This window comes from Phocoena phocoena, chromosome 20 (genome assembly GCF_963924675.1).
Source record: "Phocoena phocoena chromosome 20, mPhoPho1.1, whole genome shotgun sequence".
Lineage (NCBI taxonomy): Eukaryota > Metazoa > Chordata > Mammalia > Artiodactyla > Phocoenidae > Phocoena > Phocoena phocoena.
The window spans coordinates 12402669-12421064 of record NC_089238.1 but is presented as its reverse complement, the minus strand read 5'-3'; the positions used below and the strand labels follow the sequence as shown (position 1 = coordinate 12421064).

The following is an 18396-nucleotide window of genomic DNA, read 5'->3' as shown; positions in this document are numbered from 1 at the left end:
ACTGCAAAGAAGGCACTTAAAGTATTGATTGCTAAGCACAAATACCCCGTGTATATTTAACTGTGCTAGTATTTCTATTAGAATTGTTATTGGGACTTCCCTGGTGGTGCTGTGGATAAGACTCTGCGCTCCCAGTGCTGGGGGCCTCGGTTCCATTCCTGGTCAGGGAACTAGATCTCACATGCATGCCTTAACTAAGGAGCCCACGTGTGGCAACTAAGACCGGGTGCAACTAAACAAATATTAAAAAATAAATAAATAAGTAAACGTTATTGGTTTTGTAGCACTCTGATTACTAAGTTGCATACGTTTTGAGCAATCTGTCCCTAATTCTATTTTCCCCATAAAGCCTTGTCATTTTTAGTGCACTGTTTTGCAGAACTACAGGTTTTTCGGGAAAGCATGTATCAGGTTATAGCAGAAACGCCTGTACTCAGAATGAAGCGGGGCCTCTCTTCCAACAAGCATTCTTGAGAGGTCCAGAGTTTCCCTCACAGGAGAGCAGGTACCCACTTCCCTGAGCGCGGAACAATTTCCCAGGATATTGTGGGGCAGTTCTCTGGAGTTTGGGCACCAGAGCCCATCAAAGTTCCCCTCTTCTCTCCTCCCGCCAGACCCCCAGACCACTAAGGAGAGGCTAAGTGAAAAGACGCAGAATTTTGCTGCTTACAAGCTTACAGATCTTGAGCAAGTCATCGAACCTCTGCAGGACTCAGTTTCCTCACTCTTTAAATGGGAAGGCAGTGTTTTTAAAAATCATGATTGTCGTGGTGGTAGTTGTTTTTAATTTTAAAATATGCTTTTGAGGGGCTTTTCTGGCGGTCGAGTGGTTAAGACTCCGAGCTTCCACTGCAGGGGACACCGGTTCCATCCCTGGTTGGGGAACTAAGATCTGCCGCACGGTGCGGCCAAAGAAAAAAGAAAAAGAGAGAGAGAGAGAAATATATGCCTTTGATTGTTGCTTTGCCATTTATAGTTGTGACCTTGGACAAGTGACTTTATTTCTCTATGCGTCATCTGTAAACTAGGGGCTTTGCGAGGATTTAACGCTACCATGTATGCAAAGCACTCAGCATAAGATGACCGTTAAGCCCCACAAAATTGAAATTCCCATTATGGAAGGCGGGGATTCTCGAGTTCTGACTGCAGAGGCAGAGGAACCCAGGGCTGGTGGGGAAAGCAGATGTGGTTGTGATTTCCCCAGGGACACTACAAACATCCTCCCAGCCCTGCCTTCCCCCAGAGGCCTCACCATCAGCCTGACCCCCCAGCTTGCTGGAGCCACCAAGCAGCTCTCCCTTGCCCGCGGTTGGGGGACTGCCCCACAGCGCCGGTTGGCGAACGGACTACACTTCCCGGCGTGCACCTCGGGTCGGGGCCCCGAGGGGCAGTCCAACTGCGGGGACCTAGTCCTGGCCTGCGTTAGAGGCTCCAGACAGTAACCACCACTCACGCAGCTGCTACTTTTCGCTTTGCGAAGAGCGTCAGTCACCGTCAACCCCACCTTGGGCCGCGGCCCCCGCAGGGCCTGTGAGGAGCGCTCGGCCCTCTCCTCCTCTCCTCCTCCAGGCGTCCGGCCCAAGGCGTCCCAGGGAGGGCCTGAGGCCAGGCTTATCTCCCCGGGAGAATTCCTTCGCCCACGCGCACTCCTCACTTCGGCCCGAGGCCCGCAGCCGGGCTCTGGAGGCTGGGGGACTGGGGACCGACCAGGAAGTCGCGCTGCCGGAGACTACAACTCCCAGGCGGCACCGCGGCGCGGCGGCGGCGTGCACGTCACTCAGGCACTGCCTGCGGCCCCGGGAAGCGGCGCGGGCGGGGGCAAGGGCTGGGGCCGACCGGGAGCCCGATGCTGAGGATGGGGGCCGCCCGGCCGCCCCGCGCGTGAGGAGGCCGAGGGGCGCGCCACCCCGTGCTGGGTGGGGTGGCTCCGCCAGCCCCGCCCGCCCGGCGATCGTGGCCCGGGATGCGGAGCCGGGGGCCGCCGGTGGAGCTGCGCGGGGTGAGAGGCGCGGGGAAGGGGGCTGCCTGCTTCCCTCACCCTCGTCCCCCACCGGCGGACCCCGGCAGGAATTCGGCAGCCGCGCGGCCAGGCCTTCTTAGCGCCCTGACGTTTAGGGGGGAGAGGTGAACCCGCCGCCCTTCCCCCATCCCACCCTGCCTGGACAGCTGAATCAGAGGGGACAACCCTGCCCTTTTAAAGAGGCTTTTTCTTGCTCCTGCGGAGGGCCCCCCAACCATGGCCCCCAGGAGCCCCCTAGAACCCGCAGGGACTGCCCCCCATCCTGGCCGCCGGGGCCCGCCTTCTGCATCCCGCGGGCAACCTGTGTGAAGCGGCCTCCCGCAGCCCCTGGCCCCACCCCCATGGAGGAGGAGGAGTTGGGGGCGGCCAAGGAGTGGGGCACGACCCCCGCGGGGCCCGTCTGGACCGCAGTGTTCGACTACGAGGCGGTGGGCGAGGAGGAGCTGACCCTGCGGAGGGGCGACCGCGTCCAGGTGCTTTCCCAGGACTGTGCCGTGTCGGGCGACGAGGGCTGGTGGACCGGGCAGCTACCCAGCGGCCGTGTGGGCGTCTTCCCCAGCAACTACGTGGCCCCTGGCACCCCCGCCGCGCCCGCGGACCTCCAGCTGCCCCAGGAGATCCCCTTCCACGAGCTGCAGCTGGAGGAGATCATCGGTGTAGGGGGCTTTGGCAAGGTCTATCGGGCCCTGTGGCATGGCGAGGAGGTGGCGGTCAAGGCCGCCCGGCTGGACCCTGAACGGGACCCAGCAGTGACAGCAGAGCAGGTGCGCCAGGAGGCCCGGCTCTTCGGAGCCCTGCAGCACCCCAACATCATTGCCCTCAGGGGCGCCTGCCTCAGCCCCCCACACCTCTGCCTGGTGATGGAGTATGCCAGAGGGGGCGCACTGAGCAGGGTGCTGGCAGGGCGCAGGGTGCCCCCTCGCGTGCTGGTCAACTGGGCTGTGCAGGTGGCCCGGGGCATGAACTACCTACACAATGATGCCCCTGTGCCCATCATCCACCGGGACCTCAAGTCCATCAACAGTAAGTGGTGTCCTCCCCAAAAAACTTGCTTCCGTAGAACCTTGTGAGGACAAGCCTAGGTGGCGGGATGGGGACACCAGAAGACACTGCCTGGGGCAAGAAGGGGCAGCAGTATACCTTCAGGGCCAGGTGAGGCAGTCCTTGCTCCATTAAGAGAGGAAAAGGAGGCCCAGAAAGGTTGAAGGAATACCTGCCTCCTAGGCTACAGTCACAGTAGCCCAATAAATATGTATAAATGAACAGTGTGACAGGCCTTGTGCTCCCTGCTGTAAATAGGACAGGTACAGCGCCTGCCCTCATGGCACTTACTGTCCAGCCACGCTGCCAGAGTCCACCAGGCAGAGACAGATAGAACCTGGCCTGGAGTCGGGGTTTCTCAGTCTCAGCACTACTGACATTTGGGGCCAGATGATTGCAGGGGGCTGTCCTGTGTGATGTAGGTTACTTGGTAGCATCCTTGGCCTCTACCCACTAGATGCCATTAGCATTCTCCACCCCCCCATCCCCCAGTTATGACAACCAGAAATGTCTCCAGACATTGCCAAATGTCCTCTGGAGGGCAGACTAGCCCTCAGTTGAGAACCACTTCCAGGTGTCCTCCTAGGCCTCTGCCCCAGCTAGCCAAGACACACTGGGAAAGATGAGGGAGGAGGAAAAGGGATGTGGCTTATGTAAAAGCATCCAAGCTGTCTGGCCTGTCATAGACTTTCAAAAGTTGATTGGTTGGTTGAATGAGGTCTGGGGCCAGATGGAAAGCAAGGTTCCCCAGAACCTACATCTAGTTCAAGGAGCTTCTCATGATGTCAAATATTAATTGAGCACCTATCAAGTAGAAGCCCAACAGGGACTAAAACAGCCATGGTTTCTGCCCTTACAGCACTCACAGTCATTCCCCGGATATTCATTCATTTCCCGGATATTTCCTGAGCACCTGTTGTGTATTAGGCCCTGTCCTGACCCTTAGGATACAGCAGGGAAAAAAATCCTACCTTCCTGGCTGTCCCGTCCTTCCTCTGCCTCATGTCACTCCCTTTCATTTCTGCATTTATTTGTTCAGTTTATTCTTTCGTTTGGTATTTACTGGGCCAAATCATATACTAAGCAAGAGAGATCAGTAGTGAGTGGGGCCAGCATGTTCCCTGCCCTCACGTGATAGGTGAGGGTTTTCTCTTTGTCCTCAGCCCTCACATCTCATCTATTTCTGACTCCTGTCAGTTCTACATCTTGAACTTTGTTTGACCCCCATCCCACTGTTTCATGTTCGTTGCTAGGCCTCACCACCACCAACTGCAAGCCCCTAGAATAGAGGGACAGGGTCTTCCTTACCTGGCAGGCCTGGCATTCATACACTCAACAGATAGCTACCGAGTGCCCGGGGTGCGCCAAGCCCTGCACCAGCCCCAGAGAATTGAGCAAGACAGACTGATGGTCCCCATCTCCATTGATGCTGATGCTCTGACTCCTGAAATGCTGGGTAAATGGAGACAGGACTGCCAACACACTCCTCTTGAAGGCTGGGGTCCCTTCTCAGCCCTGCCTCACCCCTGCTGATTCACAGCCTGCAGGTGGGGTATCAGGACATGCTCCCACGCCCCCAAGTTTTTCTGTAGCCAATGCCACTTGGACAAAGGGTTGGTGGGGCTCTTAGGCCAGGGCTTCCTGCTTGGGCAATGGAACTGCTCCATGCCTGAGACAGAGGAAACAGGGCCGCCACAGTACAGCTTCCCCCATTCAGCCTCCCCTGAGGAGATCCTCATCTGACGCCATTCATTCATTGTTTTATTCAACTAATAATTCTGAAGCAGAATTAAGTGTACTAGGCACTGTCCTGGGCTCTGGGATTACAGATGTGAACAAGCCGAGACAGATGTGAATGAGGCAAGACCCCCCCCCATAGAAGTTATAGTCTAGTGAACAAAAATAGATGGTTGATATTTAAATAGATAACAAAATTTCAGAGAGTTTCAAGGACTCTGAAGGAAACAAAGCGGATTAAGGATGGGGCAGAGGGAGCTCTTTAGATCAGAGCTCCAGGAAGGCAACACTTGAGCAGAGACCTGAACCCAGAGGACCCAGCTTTACAAAGATCTAGGCATGGCAAAGGTCCTGAAGTGGGGATGAAGCTGCCTTGTTGGAGAAACAGCAAGGAGACCGAAGAGGTCGGAAGAGCAGGAGGGAGGCAGAGGTGGAAGGAAGTGAGGTCATAAAAGTAGATGGGCCAGATCACATTAACCTTGGGGGCCACTGTGAGTGCTTTGGATATTTTATTCAATGTAGTAGAAGCCATTAGAGGGTCTTAAGCAGGGGTAGCATAATCAGATAAATACTTTTTAAAGTGAATTGATTTAGGCCCAGCCTGGGAGATGCAGAAATAAAGTGTAAGACCATGGGGTGTTCCCTCTGTCACAGGGTCACTCCACAAACAGGAAAGTTGGTGACTCGAGAAGGGAGAACTTCTGGGAGGTAGAGTCACATGCTAGAGAGTCTCGAGAGGCTTCCAGGAGGAGGTGACATTTGAGTTGGGTTTTAAAGAAGGGACAAGATTCCCAACAGTGTTACCTTGGGCAGTGGTCTGAGCTCTCTAAAACTTAGTCTCTTCATCTGCCAAATGGGTATGACAGCAGAATTGCCGCATTGTTACGATGATTGGAGAAGTAGCCAGGAATGGCCAAAGATAAAGGTGGAGACATAAGAAACAGTTATGGCAACATCACACACTAATAAAGAGAGCTGATGCTTTTAGAGGGCCTACTATTGCTTCAGGAAATAATGCTTTACTACAACCCTAGAGGGTCAATGCCTTATCATCTCCATTTAACAGAGGAGAAATCGTAGTGTTAAAAATAAAGTAAATAAGATTATGCAACGAATAAGTGGCAGAGCTGGGATTCAAACCCAGGCAGGATACTACTGTACACTACCTTCTGTTTGACAGAAAGTAGTAGAATATCACGGCAGTTAAGAGATTGGACTCTGATGACAGATCTAGTTTGTGTCTTTGCCCCACCATTTTCTCTTTTTTTAGCCACACTGTGCGCCTTGCGCGATCTCAGTTCCCCAACCCGGGATTGAACCTGGCCCACAACAGTGAAAGCCCGGAATCCTAACCGCTAGGCCACCCGCGAACTGCCCCCACCATTTTCTAGCTGTGTGATCTCGGCCAAGTGACTTCATCTCTCTGAGCCTCAGTTTGCTAGTCAATAAAGTGGGTTGCTTGCTAGTTAATTTGTATAAAGGGCTTAGCACAGTGCCTGTCATATAATAGGCTCCTAATAAACACTAGCCATGGTTGTTATTGTTGTTAGTAATAACCCTAGACAGCAAGTAAGTTGGAACCATTCAATATGCTTGAGGGATGTATCAGTCAGATTTTTGTCATAATAATGCTGTGTAACAACCCTCCCACCCTCCCTGAACTTGGTGTCTTAAAACTCAGTGTCCTTTATTACTGCTTATACATTTGCAGGCCTGATGGAGGGTAAACTGATTTAGGCAGGGCTCAGCTGGAGAGGCTTTGCTCCGAGTATCTCTCATGTTCCTTGGACCAGCAGGCTAGCCGAGGCATGTTCTCATAGTGATGGCAGAAGGGCAAGAGGGCAAGCAGACATGAGAGGCCTGGGCTTGGAACTAGCATTCTGTCCCTTCTGCCTCATTTTATCAGACAAAGCAAGTCATACGGCCAACCCAGAGTAAAGGACGTGGAGATACAAAGAGTGTGACACAGAAAGGAGCAGAATTGGGGCCATGAATGCAGCTACCCACAGCAGGTGACAAAAAGGAAAGGAAAACCATCCCCTTCTGCTTATGGTTTGTAGTTGTCACTTCTGCGGTGGTTGGGAATTCAAGGCCTGGACCTAGGAGAACCAAGGCCGTGGCCATCGACATTTCACTGAGCTCCCCTGGGCCCAAGTTGGAGTCAGGAGGCCAGTGAACTCAGGAGAAGCTCCCCAACGCCTCATGGGAGTCTGAGGCAGAGATTAGACCATCAGGAAAGCGTTCGTGGTCTTCGAGGCCAGGAAAGGAGCTGCTGCAGAGGGGGGCGACCCCAGGCGGCAGGGAGAGAACAAGTAGGAGATTCCAGTTGAGGCGGGGGCAGGACACACGGGGCTGCAGCCAGCAGGTCTGGGGTGACCCACCTTTCTTCCTACCCACAGTCCTTATTCTGGAGGCCATCGAGAACCACAACCTCGCAGATACGGTGCTCAAAATCACAGACTTCGGCCTCGCCCGTGAGTGGCACAAGACCACCAAAATGAGCGCTGCGGGGACTTACGCCTGGATGGCTCCGGAGGTTATCCGTCTCTCCCTGTTCTCCAAAAGCAGTGACGTCTGGAGGTGCTGACGGTGGGACAGGGGAGGCCTCCTGGGAAGGGAGGAGGGAGGAAGGGGGAAACGGCAGAGTGGGAGGGACGGTCGGCCACTGCAGCGGGGATCCGAGCCTGGCAAAGGGTCCCGCCAGCAAGGTCAGACCATCAGACAAGCACAAAAGCAGGTGGCTGCTTTGCCAGCAGAAGTGGCAGCTGAGGAGGACTTGGATTACGTTTGAAAATTCCAGGAGTGTAAAGATAGGTGGTCAGCACCAAAGACCCCTCAAACACCATCCATTACTCTGCCCCCACTCATCAAGCAGGAAACCATTCATTCATTCATTCATTCATCCAACTGCACTGGGAGCTAGGGATACAGCAGTATATAAAAACAGACCCATTTCCTGCCCACGGGAATAATACATACCTCAGAAGCTAAAAAAGGCTGTTTTTAAGTTGCAATTATAATAATAATTTTTAAAAGGTAGTAAGTTAGTCCACCAGAAAAGTACTAGACCGTGTTACGAGCTAGGAGGTTGATTGAAAGGCACTCTGAGGGCTGGAGGTGACTTCGGGAAAGGCTTTTCTGAGAAGTGGTACTTGAGCTGCGTTCTGGATGACAAGGAGCCAATCATGCAAAGTTTAGGAGAAGAGGCTTTCCAGGAAGAGGGAACAGCTTCCACAGAGGAGGAACTGAGGTGAGAACGAGCGTGGTGTGTTCCAGAAAGGAACATGTGGCTGGAGCAGAGCAGGCAAGGAGGAAAGTAGTAGGAAATGATGGAGGCGGGAGAGCCGGAGGGTCTTGCAGGTGAGGGAGTAGATCCAGGTTTATCCTAAGTGCGCTGGAAAGCCATTAGAGGCATTTGTGAATGACATGATCTGATTTAACATCACAAAGGCTCCCTCGCCTGGTGGATTGTAGGGGACAGGAGTTGGGGCAGGAGGCCAATGAGGAGGCTGTTCATTGCCTGCGAGACCTGGTGACAGCAGAAACTTAACCTTCTACTTGCGGTGGGCAGCCAAACCAAGATCATTCCCCGGCTGAGGCTCCAGATGGACCAAGCTGCAAAGTCATGGTATTGGGGCAAACAAATAAGACAGGAATTCTCAACTAGAGCAGCGTGGCCCTTTGGGGGGAAGTTTAGTCTTGCTTCACAGAAGGCATTCATTTATGGTCCCAAACATTTACAGGAGCCATATTTCAGTGGCGAGGAACAGAAAACCCAAAATAAAAACAAGACTGATGTTTTTGCTGTCAGGTAAAAGCCCATGACTTTTACACGATATAGTACCCCCAGCATTAGGGATTGAGTCCTATATTAGGGTTTTTTACTGTGGTGTCCTTGACACTGGGCAGGATAATTCTTCCTTGTGTGGTACTGTCCTGTACCTTTCAGGATGTTAAGTATCCATGATTCCCAGCCACCAAATGTCAGTAGCACTCCCCAGTCATTGTGACAATCAAAACATCCCCACAGGTTTCCAGAGATGTGGGAGAGGCTGTGAGGGGAGGGTCTGGCCCCCTCCAGTTACAAGCCACTGTTACTCTTCTCCACCTTGTATAGCCTCCATTCCCAAGTCTACTTCATGGTCCAAAATGGCTGCTTGAGCTCCAGATTTTATGTCTATATTCCAACCAGGAGGAAGGAGGAAAGAGGAAAGGGGACCCCTCCCCTTTAAGGACACTTCCTGGAAGTTAGTTGCACACTACACACTCCTCTGTATCCCACTGGCCAGAACCGTTGCCATATGGGCACACTTAGATGCAAAGGAGGATGGAAAATTATTTCAGGCAGCATTCGCCCAGCTCAAATTTACCAGTGCTGTCACTGAGAGGAGGGGACGCTGTCAGCTGCATGAGGGCAGGGGTGGTGTCTGTCTTATTCCAGTACCTGGAACAATGCCTGGCACACAGCAGACATTTAATAAGTGTATGTTGAATGAATGCATGGAACGGGGGAGCACGGGGATCTACTACGTGTTGGGCACTGCATGAAACAGGGATCAGGATCCAGAAGGAGAACAGTTTACTGGAGAAGATGGACACGCAGGTGATCGTAGCACAGTGGTGCATGCTCTGGAATCGTGTAGCCATTAAGGACGCTGTCGTGGGCATCAGACAGACCTAAGTCTCAGTGTGGCTCCATCACCTATGAGCAGTGTGACTTTAAGCAAACAACTTAACCTCTCTCTGCCTGCACCTGCTCATTGGATAAAATTAGGGTCATTCCAGTGCCTTCTGCCTTACAGGACTGTTGTGAGGCCTCGAGCAGTGCTGGCCTGGAGTAAGTGCTTTATAAATATTAAATAGTGTTAACTTGTTTTTAGAGGTAAGTGTAGAGGGTTCTGTGGAAACATAGTGAAGGGGCTTCCAACCCAGCTTTGGAGGCTGTGGAATCAAGGAAGGCTTCCAGGTAGAGGGGGCACCCGAGTTGTGACTTAAAGGACCGTTAGGCAAAGGAAAGGGTGTTCTCAACCAAGGGAACAGCATGTGCAAAGGCCAGAGGTTAGGAAGAACAGCGTTTGTTCAACTGTTCAGCGTGGCTGCAAGATGAAGCTGGGGGTGGTACGGGGCTGAGAGTGTTTAGAGGCGAGGCTGCGGGGTCATCAAGATCAGAGCTAAGAAGGGTGGATTTGCTCAGTGGGCATGGGGAACCCACTGAAGGTTTTCAGGCAGAAGAGAGGCAGAGCAAAGGAGAGACATCAGAGAACCAACCCCACCAGATCAGGCCGATAGAGGTCAAATCAGGTTCTTGCAGCCTCATTGGCCAGGGCTGGCTGCTTGGGGGAGGGAGGCCCACCATGGGACTGGAGGCAGGGCTGGGGTGTAGGTGGGGATTAGGGTGGGCTGTGGCATCACCCCTCCCTCTCCCCCACCTGCAGCTTCGGAGTACTGCTCTGGGAGCTGCTGACGGGTGAGGTCCCCTACCGTGAAATCGACGCCTTGGCCGTGGCATATGGTGTGGCTATGAACAAGCTGACTCTGCCCATTCCCTCCACATGCCCCGAGCCCTTTGCCCGCCTACTGGAGGGTGAGCCAGGGCCCCGTGGAGAGGGTAGGCTCAGCTAGGGGTGGCAGGGGCCCTCAGGCCCAGACCTCACTCTTTCACACCCATCCATACCTTTGGGCCCAGGAGTGAGGGACAAGGGGCTGGAACCATGGGACCATGAACAGTCTCCCCCACAGTTGGCTCCATGGCCTCCAGACCTGTGTTCTGGCTAGGCCCACAGCTCTTGAGGGCAACCTGTTAGGACTCACTGGCCCTGGGATTCCTCCCCTCGATTCTACCACCAGTCAGGGAACAGGTCCCTGAGTTTCTCTCCCCAGAGTTTCACCAAGTGAAACACTGCCAGGAATTTGGCTTTGAATTCCTTCCCCTTGGCTCCATGGGAGCTGTTTGTCCACAGTCCCTTAAAGTCCTGCCTCCACTGAGCAGGCCGATGCCCCAGAGCATGGCCACTGACATTTCCACTCCCACTGCTGTCCTCTCCACCCCCACCCCAGAATGCTGGGACCCAGACCCCCACGGGCGGCCAGATTTTGGCAGCATCTTGAAGCAACTTGAAGTCATCGAACAGTCAGCCCTGTTCCAGATGCCGCTGGAGTCTTTCCACTCGCTGCAGGAAGACTGGAAGCTGGAGATTCAACACATGTTCGATGACCTCCGGACCAAGGAGAAGGTGAAGGCAGGAGGCAAGGTGGGAGGGATGGAGCAAGATCCCTGAGTTCTGATGCCTTGGATGGGGCAGAATCCCTTACCCTGAGCCCAGGGGTCTTTGGGTCCATGCAGGGCCTAGGGAGCCTTTCTTGCATACTAAGAAAAGACAGCCTCCTGTTGGAAGGTTGATAAAAAAAAGGTACCCTCAGGGGTTTCCCTGGTGGCGCAGTGGTTGAGAGTCCGCCTGCCAATGCAGGGGACGCGAGTTCGTGCCCTGGTCTGGGAGCATCCCACATGCCGCGGAGCGGCTGGGCCCGTGAGCCATGGCCACTGAGCCTGTGTGTCCGGAGCCTGTGCGCCGCAACGGGAGAGGCCACAACAATGAGAGGCCCGCATACCACCAAAAAAAAAAAAAAGAAGGCGCCCTGCACTCAAGTACTTACAAGTGATACTGCATGAGGTCTGGGACTGGCTTTAAAATCCTACAGCAAAAATGGGGAGAGAGGAGAGAAGGAAGGTGATACATGAAAAAAGATTTGCAAAGTATAGAAAATTGTTGAAGTTGGATGATGGGTACATGGGGCACACTTTTCTCTCCATGGTGGATGTTTTCCAAATTGAAGACTTAAAAAATTAAAAATCAAAGAGGAAGGAAAAAAGAAAAGCCACCCCTTGCTTTGAGCTAAGACAGTCCCCTGCCCTGGCACCCAGCCTGGCTAGTGAAGTTGGATTGTGCCCCCCGTTTGCCCCACAGCAGGACAGCCCTGAGCAGGACACCAACCAGACCCAGGGGCAGAGCAGCTAAGCTCCTAGCCCCAAGCCCCTCATCTCCTCTCCAGGAGCTCCGTAGCCGCGAGGAGGAGCTGCTGCGGGCGGCGCAGGAGCAGCGGTTCCAGGAAGAGCAGCTGCGGCGGCGCGAGCAGGAGCTGGCCGAGCGTGAGATGGACGTCGTGGAGCGCGAGCTGCACCTGCTCATGTGCCAGCTGAGCCAGGAGAAGCCGCGGGTCCGCAAACGCAGGGGCAACTTCAAGCGCAGCCGCCTGCTCAAGCTGCGAGAAGGCAGCAGCCACATCAGCCTGCCCTCCGGTACCCGCCCACGTCCCCTGAGCATCCCCGAGAGGCCGCTGAGGGCATCCCTAACCCGGGGCTTATCTCTTCCTTTTATTTATGTATTTTTAAACTTTTTTTTATTGCTAGGTATATCACACCTTAGTAGAATCTCTCCCATGAAAGCAGGGAGGACCTACAGCCCCCCCATATGCCTCCACACGCCCTGTCCAAACACACCCCCCTGCCGCTCCCTAAGAGTAGCCCCTGTCTTGACTTTTAGGGCAATCACTTCCTTACTTTTCCTTATAGTTTTATCTCCCAGCAATTTGTTTAATATCTTTTAATATTTGTCTAATACCTTTTTTTCCTCCTTGCCAATAATTGGTTGAGGAACTGCATCATTTATCCCGTAGCATTTCCCACAGTCTGACGTTACTGCTTGCATCTCCCTGGTATCTTTTAACATGTCGCTCTGTCCCCTGAACTTCCTATAAACTGGTATTAGGTTAAACCATGTGAAACTGCTGATGTTCAGCCATTTTTGACCTACAGAAACAGACGTTTCACATGGCTCAACCTAATAGCTGGATCTCAGGGCTTAATCAGTTTCAAGTTCAGGTTTGATTTTCTTTTTTTTTAAAAATATTGCTTCCTAGGTAACATCAGAAGGCACATCATACTGATTTTTCTCTCTTTGTTACGAGAGATGTTACAAGCCCTAAAGCAGTGCCTAGAATAGCACCAGCCAACAGAGATACAATGCAAGCCGCGTGTGTAATTTTACATTTTCTAGTAGCCATATGAAAAAGGGGAAAAAAACAGGTGAAATTAACTTTAATATATTTTGTTTAGCCAAATATACCCAAAATGTTGTGGTTTCACATGTAGTCAGTACGAGAAAAGTTGTTAATGAGGTATTTTAGCTTCTTGTTTTCACACTAAATCTTTGAAATCCAGGGTGTATTTTATCTTCACAGTGCATCTCAATCTGGGCTCTAAATTTTCATCAAAAAATCTTGAGCTGTATTTAGATTTCATAAAACGTACAGTTGGAAAGGCAGATCCACAGACCAAAGTTGTTCCAAACATGCGTAAATGTTCCCGATGACTGAACTGAGGGTCTGTTTTGAAAGGTAAACTTAAATTACTTACAATTAAATAAAGGTAGAACTCTCCAGTTCCTCAGGTGCACAAGCCACATTTCAAGCGCTCACTTGCCGTGTGTGGCATCATGACCACCATATTGGACACTCAGGCCTAGATCCTCAGGGCAGCAGCTCTCAGACCCGAGTGTGCATCAGAGGTAACTGGGGGGCTTTTACACCGCAGCTAGATTGCTGCACCTCCCCCCCACAGTTCCTGATTAAGGGAGGGCCCAAGAATCTGCATTTCCAAGAGGTTTCCACTTGACGTTGATGCTGCTGGTCTGGGAACACACTTTGAGAACCACCGCATGAAGGAATACAAAATGGTAGCATTCCTTCTATCCTTCTACAAAGGGAACCGCTCTTTGGCTACCCATGGAACCGTGTGCTTAGGGAAGTCTTTCTTTTCGCAGGCTTTGAACATAAGATCACAGTCCAGGCCTCTCCAACCCTGGACAAACGGAAAGGATCAGATGGGGTCAGCCCGCCCGCAAGCCCCAGCATCATCCCCCGGCTGAGGGCCATTCGCCGTGAGTATCTCCCAAGGCCCTGACCAGTCAGTCAGTGAACAGACTTCTCTGAGCACACATCTTGTACCAAGCCAGAGCAACACCAGGGGACCAGGTGGGCAGGGTCCCCTCCCTCATTCTCATGAGGGGAAACAGACAACAAGTAAACAAGCTGGTGAGCAGGATAATTTCCTGTAGTGATACGCGCTATAAAGGAAATCAGGGAAGGGAATAAAACAGAAGAGTTGCTGGTTTGAAATCACAAGGAAGGCCTGTCAGAGAAGCTGAGGTTTGAGCAGGGACCTGCAATGGTAAGGGGGAGTGACACGTGCAGAGATCTGAAGGAACAGCATCCCTGGCAGAGGGAACAGCAAAGACAAAGGCCCAGAGGCAGGAACAAGCATGGTGTGTTTATCAGCTGGGAAGGCCAACTTGGCCGGAGTAGGATGAATGGGAGAGACAGTACTAGGCTTATGGTCAAGGGTTCAGCAGGGGAGGATCACACTGGGCCTTAAGAGCTGGGATAAGGAATCTGGATTTTATTTTAAATGAGACGGGGGAGTCTCTGGAGGGCTGTGAGCAAGGCAGTGATGTGGTAAAATTAACCTTCTCCCTCTGGCCACCGTGAGGAGTAGGGATTGGAGGACAGCAGGAGTCAAGGTGGGAGGCAAGTGAGACGAGGGGGCTGGGCCAGGGTGGGGGCCTTGAAGAGGGGAGAGGGTGAGTCAGCTACATGGCAGAGGTACAGCTGTCAGGGTTTGCTGATGAGTTGAAGGGTACCCGGCCGGCTCCCCAGTCTGTTCTGCCCCATCATTCACCCCTGGCCTCACCCCACACACCGCCCCCTACACACACTTCTGTTTGGGCACCTGCTTTGTACCAGGCCCCAGAGGTCATTCTCCTGGGGGGATGCAAAGACAAATAATGACCAAACCGTGAGTCAGGACTAGCATCGGGGTATGTTCAACATGTGATAGGCACAGAGGAGAGAGAGCAACTGACGCTGCAGGGAACAAGTCTGCTCCAGAACGCTCCACAGGGCCTCAGCATCTGCCGTTCCCTCTGCCTGAAAGGCTCCTCTCCCTTGTATCAACTTGACTCACTCCCTCACCTCCTTCACGTCTTTGCTCATATCTCTCCTTCTCACACATGAGACCTTCCCTAACTCCCCAAACCCCTCACCTGCTTTATATTTCCCACAGCGCTTATCACCTCCTAGCCCCCTACCAGGTGATGTACCTAGTGTGACTCTTGTTGATCGTCTGTCTTCACCCACTAAAACGCAAACGCCTCAGGGCAGGGACTTTTTTTTTTTTTTCATATTTATTTATTTATTTGACTGCACCAGGTCTTAGTTGTGGTATGCAGGATCTTCTTTGCCCCGTGTGGGATCTTTAGTTGCAGCATGTGGGCTCTAGTTCCCTGACAAGGGGTTGAACCCGGGCCCCCTGCAGTGGGAGTGCGGAGTCTTAGCCACTGGACCACCAGGGAAGTCCCCAGGCAGGGTCTTTTGTCTGCCTTGACCACTGATGTCTTCTCAGGACCTGCCACGGGCTTGGCACGTAGCACGTGCTAGTAAACCTTTGGGAATGAATGGATGGCTGAAAGGTTAGGCTGTGAGAAGTGACGGGTGATGAAACTGAGGAAGCTGGACGTTGTCCTGACAGCAGTGGGGAGCTATGGAAGGATGTAGAGCAGGGGAGGGTCATGATTGGAGTTGGAGTCCAAGCTCCCTTGGGCTTCCAGGTGGAGGGTGGGACCAAGGGGAGAAGAGTAAGGCTGGGACATCAGTGGGGACAGACTAAGACCCACTAACCAAGTGGCTTCTCTCGGCCCAGTGACTCCTGTGGATGGTGGTGGAGGTAGCAGCAGTGGCAGCAGCAGTGGTGGCAGTGGGACGTGGGGCCGCAACAGTGGACCCCCAAAGAAGGAAGAACTGGTTGGGGGCAAGAAGAAGGGCCGGACCTGGGGGCCCAGCTCCACGCTGCAGAAGGAGCGGGCTGGAGGAGAGGAGAGGTATTGGCTACATGGAGCCCATCCCACACCCTGTGCCTCTTCCCCAGGCCCTTGGCAGCCAGGAGGCCTATAACCCCCCATCTTTGGTGACCCCTGCAGGCTGAAGGCCCTGGGAGAAGGAAGCAAACAGTGGTCATCAAGTGCCCCCAACCTGGGCAAATCCCCCAAACACACTCCCATCACCCCAGGCTTTGCTAGCCTCAATGAGATGGGTAAGAGGGTGAGGGTGCCTTTAAAAGGGAGGGGGAAGGAATATTCCCTGGCAAAGGGGGCCGTAACCCAAGACCAAGGGGTGACCATTCCCCAGGGCTGCAAGGAGGGAGCCGGATTTCACTGGGCCAGAGGGTAGGACACATACCTGGAATGGGAGCAGCCGGTCCCTGGGGTGTGGGGATCATTCCCCGGAGGAGGGGGTTTGAGGGGAGAAATAGTCGAGAACCACGCTTAGTGGGCCTTGGTGCTCTTGTTGGAGGGGTCATTTCATTGGGGCAACCCCTTGCCTCCAGATCCGAGGGGGGTGGGCGGAGGGGCCAGGCGCCTAGAGTTAAGTGAGTCGAGTCCAGTGACGGCCCTCTCCCGGTTGCAGAGGAGTTCGCGGAGGCGGACGGAGGCAGCAGCGTGCCCCCCTCGCCCTACACCACCCCGTCCTACCTCACGGTGCCGCTGCCCAGCCAGCCCTCTCCCGGGGCGCGGGCGCCGTGGGAGCCAACGCCGCCCGCCCGGCCCGGGCACGGCTCCCGGCGGCGCTGTGAGCTCGCGCTGCTGGGCTGCGCCACGCTGCTGGGCGCCGTGGGCCTGGGCGCCGATGTGGCTGAGGTGCGCTCGGCCAACGGCGAGGAGCCGCGGAGCTGGCTCGATGGCCTCTTCTTCCCCCGCGGCGGCCGCTTCCCGCGGGGCCTCAGCCCACCGGGGCGCTCCCCGAGCCGCCGCGATGACGCGGCCCCCAGCCCGGGCCTGGCGCCCTCGGCCACCCTCGTGTCGCTGTCGTCCGTGTCCGACTGCAACTCCACGCGTTCGCTGCTGCGCTCCGACAGCGACGAGGCCGCGCCGGCCGCGCCCTCCCCGCCGCCCTCCCCACCCGCACCCGCGCCCAGCACCAACCCCCTGGTGGACCTGGAGCTGGAGAGCTTCAAGAAGGACCCCCGCCAGTCACTCACGCCCACCCACGTCACGGCCGCGCGCGCTGTGAGCCGCGGGCACCGGAGGACGCCGTCAGACGGGGCGCTGGGGCAGCGGGGGGCGCCCGAGCCCACCGGCCCTGGCCTTGGTGAGTGAGGCTCCACGCGCCCACGGCGCAGAAAAAGGCGCATCTCCCGTGCCCCCACCAAAGCCCTGTGTCCCAGCGCAGCGACGACCCCCTGGATGCTAAGGCATCCTCCCCTGCTTAGCATGGGGAGGAGGGTCTGTGTCCCCATGGCCCCCACTGCTTTGTGAGGCATTGTGAGTCCCTGGGTAATTGAGACGCAGGGTGCAGTAGGGCTGGCAAACTCTAATGCCTACAGGGGCCAGGCAGGTGGCATTAATGGCAACAACAATTACTAGAGCTAATACCCATGTGCTATGCCCTGTTCTATATAGTTTACTAACTCACAAAGATGATTAGAACAGACAGGAGCTAAGAGCTTCCTATCAGGCACTGTGCTACTTGTTCTACAATTACTGTTACCATTTTATTTAATCCTCACCTATGTAGCAAGGTGCTGTCATCCCCATTCACAGACAGCAACATGCCTGAGGAGTCTCTGTGGGTCTTTGTGAACCTGGCTCAGTGTCAGAGAGGTGCGAGGGATGAGGGCTTTGTCTAGAGTACAGCAAGGAAATGGGCTCTGAAAGATAAAGGACTGTGCCCAGAGTTGCACCCAGATGATTGAGCAGTTGGCGGGGTGGGGGGTGGGGGGTGGGTGGCTAGGTAAAGGTCCAAACCCTGCTGGAAAGTGGGCCCAACAAAATCAGCAGATTTTTCAAGAGAAGTCAAATTCCAATTTCATGTAAATGCTCCTGGCTTTTAAACACCACCCTCTGGCCTACGCCACTCACCTCATCTGATCCTCTCTTACCAGGCCCTCGAGATCCTCTGGACTTCCCCCGCCTGCCCGACCCCCAGGGCCTGTTTCCCACCCGCCGTCGGCCCCCCGAGTTCCCTGGCCGTCCCACCACCCTGACCTTCGCCCCACGACCCCGGCCAGCTGCCAGCCGTCCCCGCCTGGACCCCTGGAAACTGGTCTCCTTTGGCCAGACACTCAGCATCTCTCCTCCCAGCAGGCCGGACACTCCGGAGAGCCCCGGGCCCCCCAGCATGCAGCCCACGCTGCTTGACATGGATATGGAGGGGCAGAGCCAGGACAGCACAGTGCCCCTGTGTGGGGCCCACGGCTCCTTCTGAGGCCTGCCCACCACCGCCCGCCTGGGCAGCCATGAATGTAGCGCCCCAGGCCCCGCCCCAGCCCACCGTGCCACAAGGCAGGGGAGGCCCTGGGCAGGATACTCACTCTATTTATTGGGGAAGGGGGGGAGGGAGGGCAATTAATTTATTCCTTTGTACCCAGGGGTGGGGGGGCCCTGTGCCTGCCCTGCGGTGGGGGGGAGGGTGGGCAGGGATACTCAGGGACAGGGCATCATGGGGGATTCGGCACAAAAGGCAGCATTAAAGGTAACCCCTGCCCCCTA

The 18396-nt window shown here is 54.6% G+C and overlaps 1 protein-coding gene across 1 annotated transcript; it reads left to right on the top strand.

Moving 5' to 3' along the window:
- Positions 1 to 2361: 2361 nt before the first annotated feature.
- MAP3K10 (mitogen-activated protein kinase kinase kinase 10) lies at positions 2362 to 18112 on the top strand. Its single transcript, XM_065898316.1, has 10 exons — positions 2362 to 3043; positions 7198 to 7378; positions 10234 to 10382; positions 10856 to 11031; positions 11849 to 12095; positions 13618 to 13734; positions 15552 to 15729; positions 15829 to 15941; positions 16316 to 16996; positions 17790 to 18112. Exons 1-10 carry the CDS (start codon positions 2362 to 2364, stop codon positions 18110 to 18112), a joined length of 2847 nt encoding a protein of 948 aa, XP_065754388.1.
- The last annotated feature ends 284 nt before the right edge of the window (positions 18113 to 18396 follow it).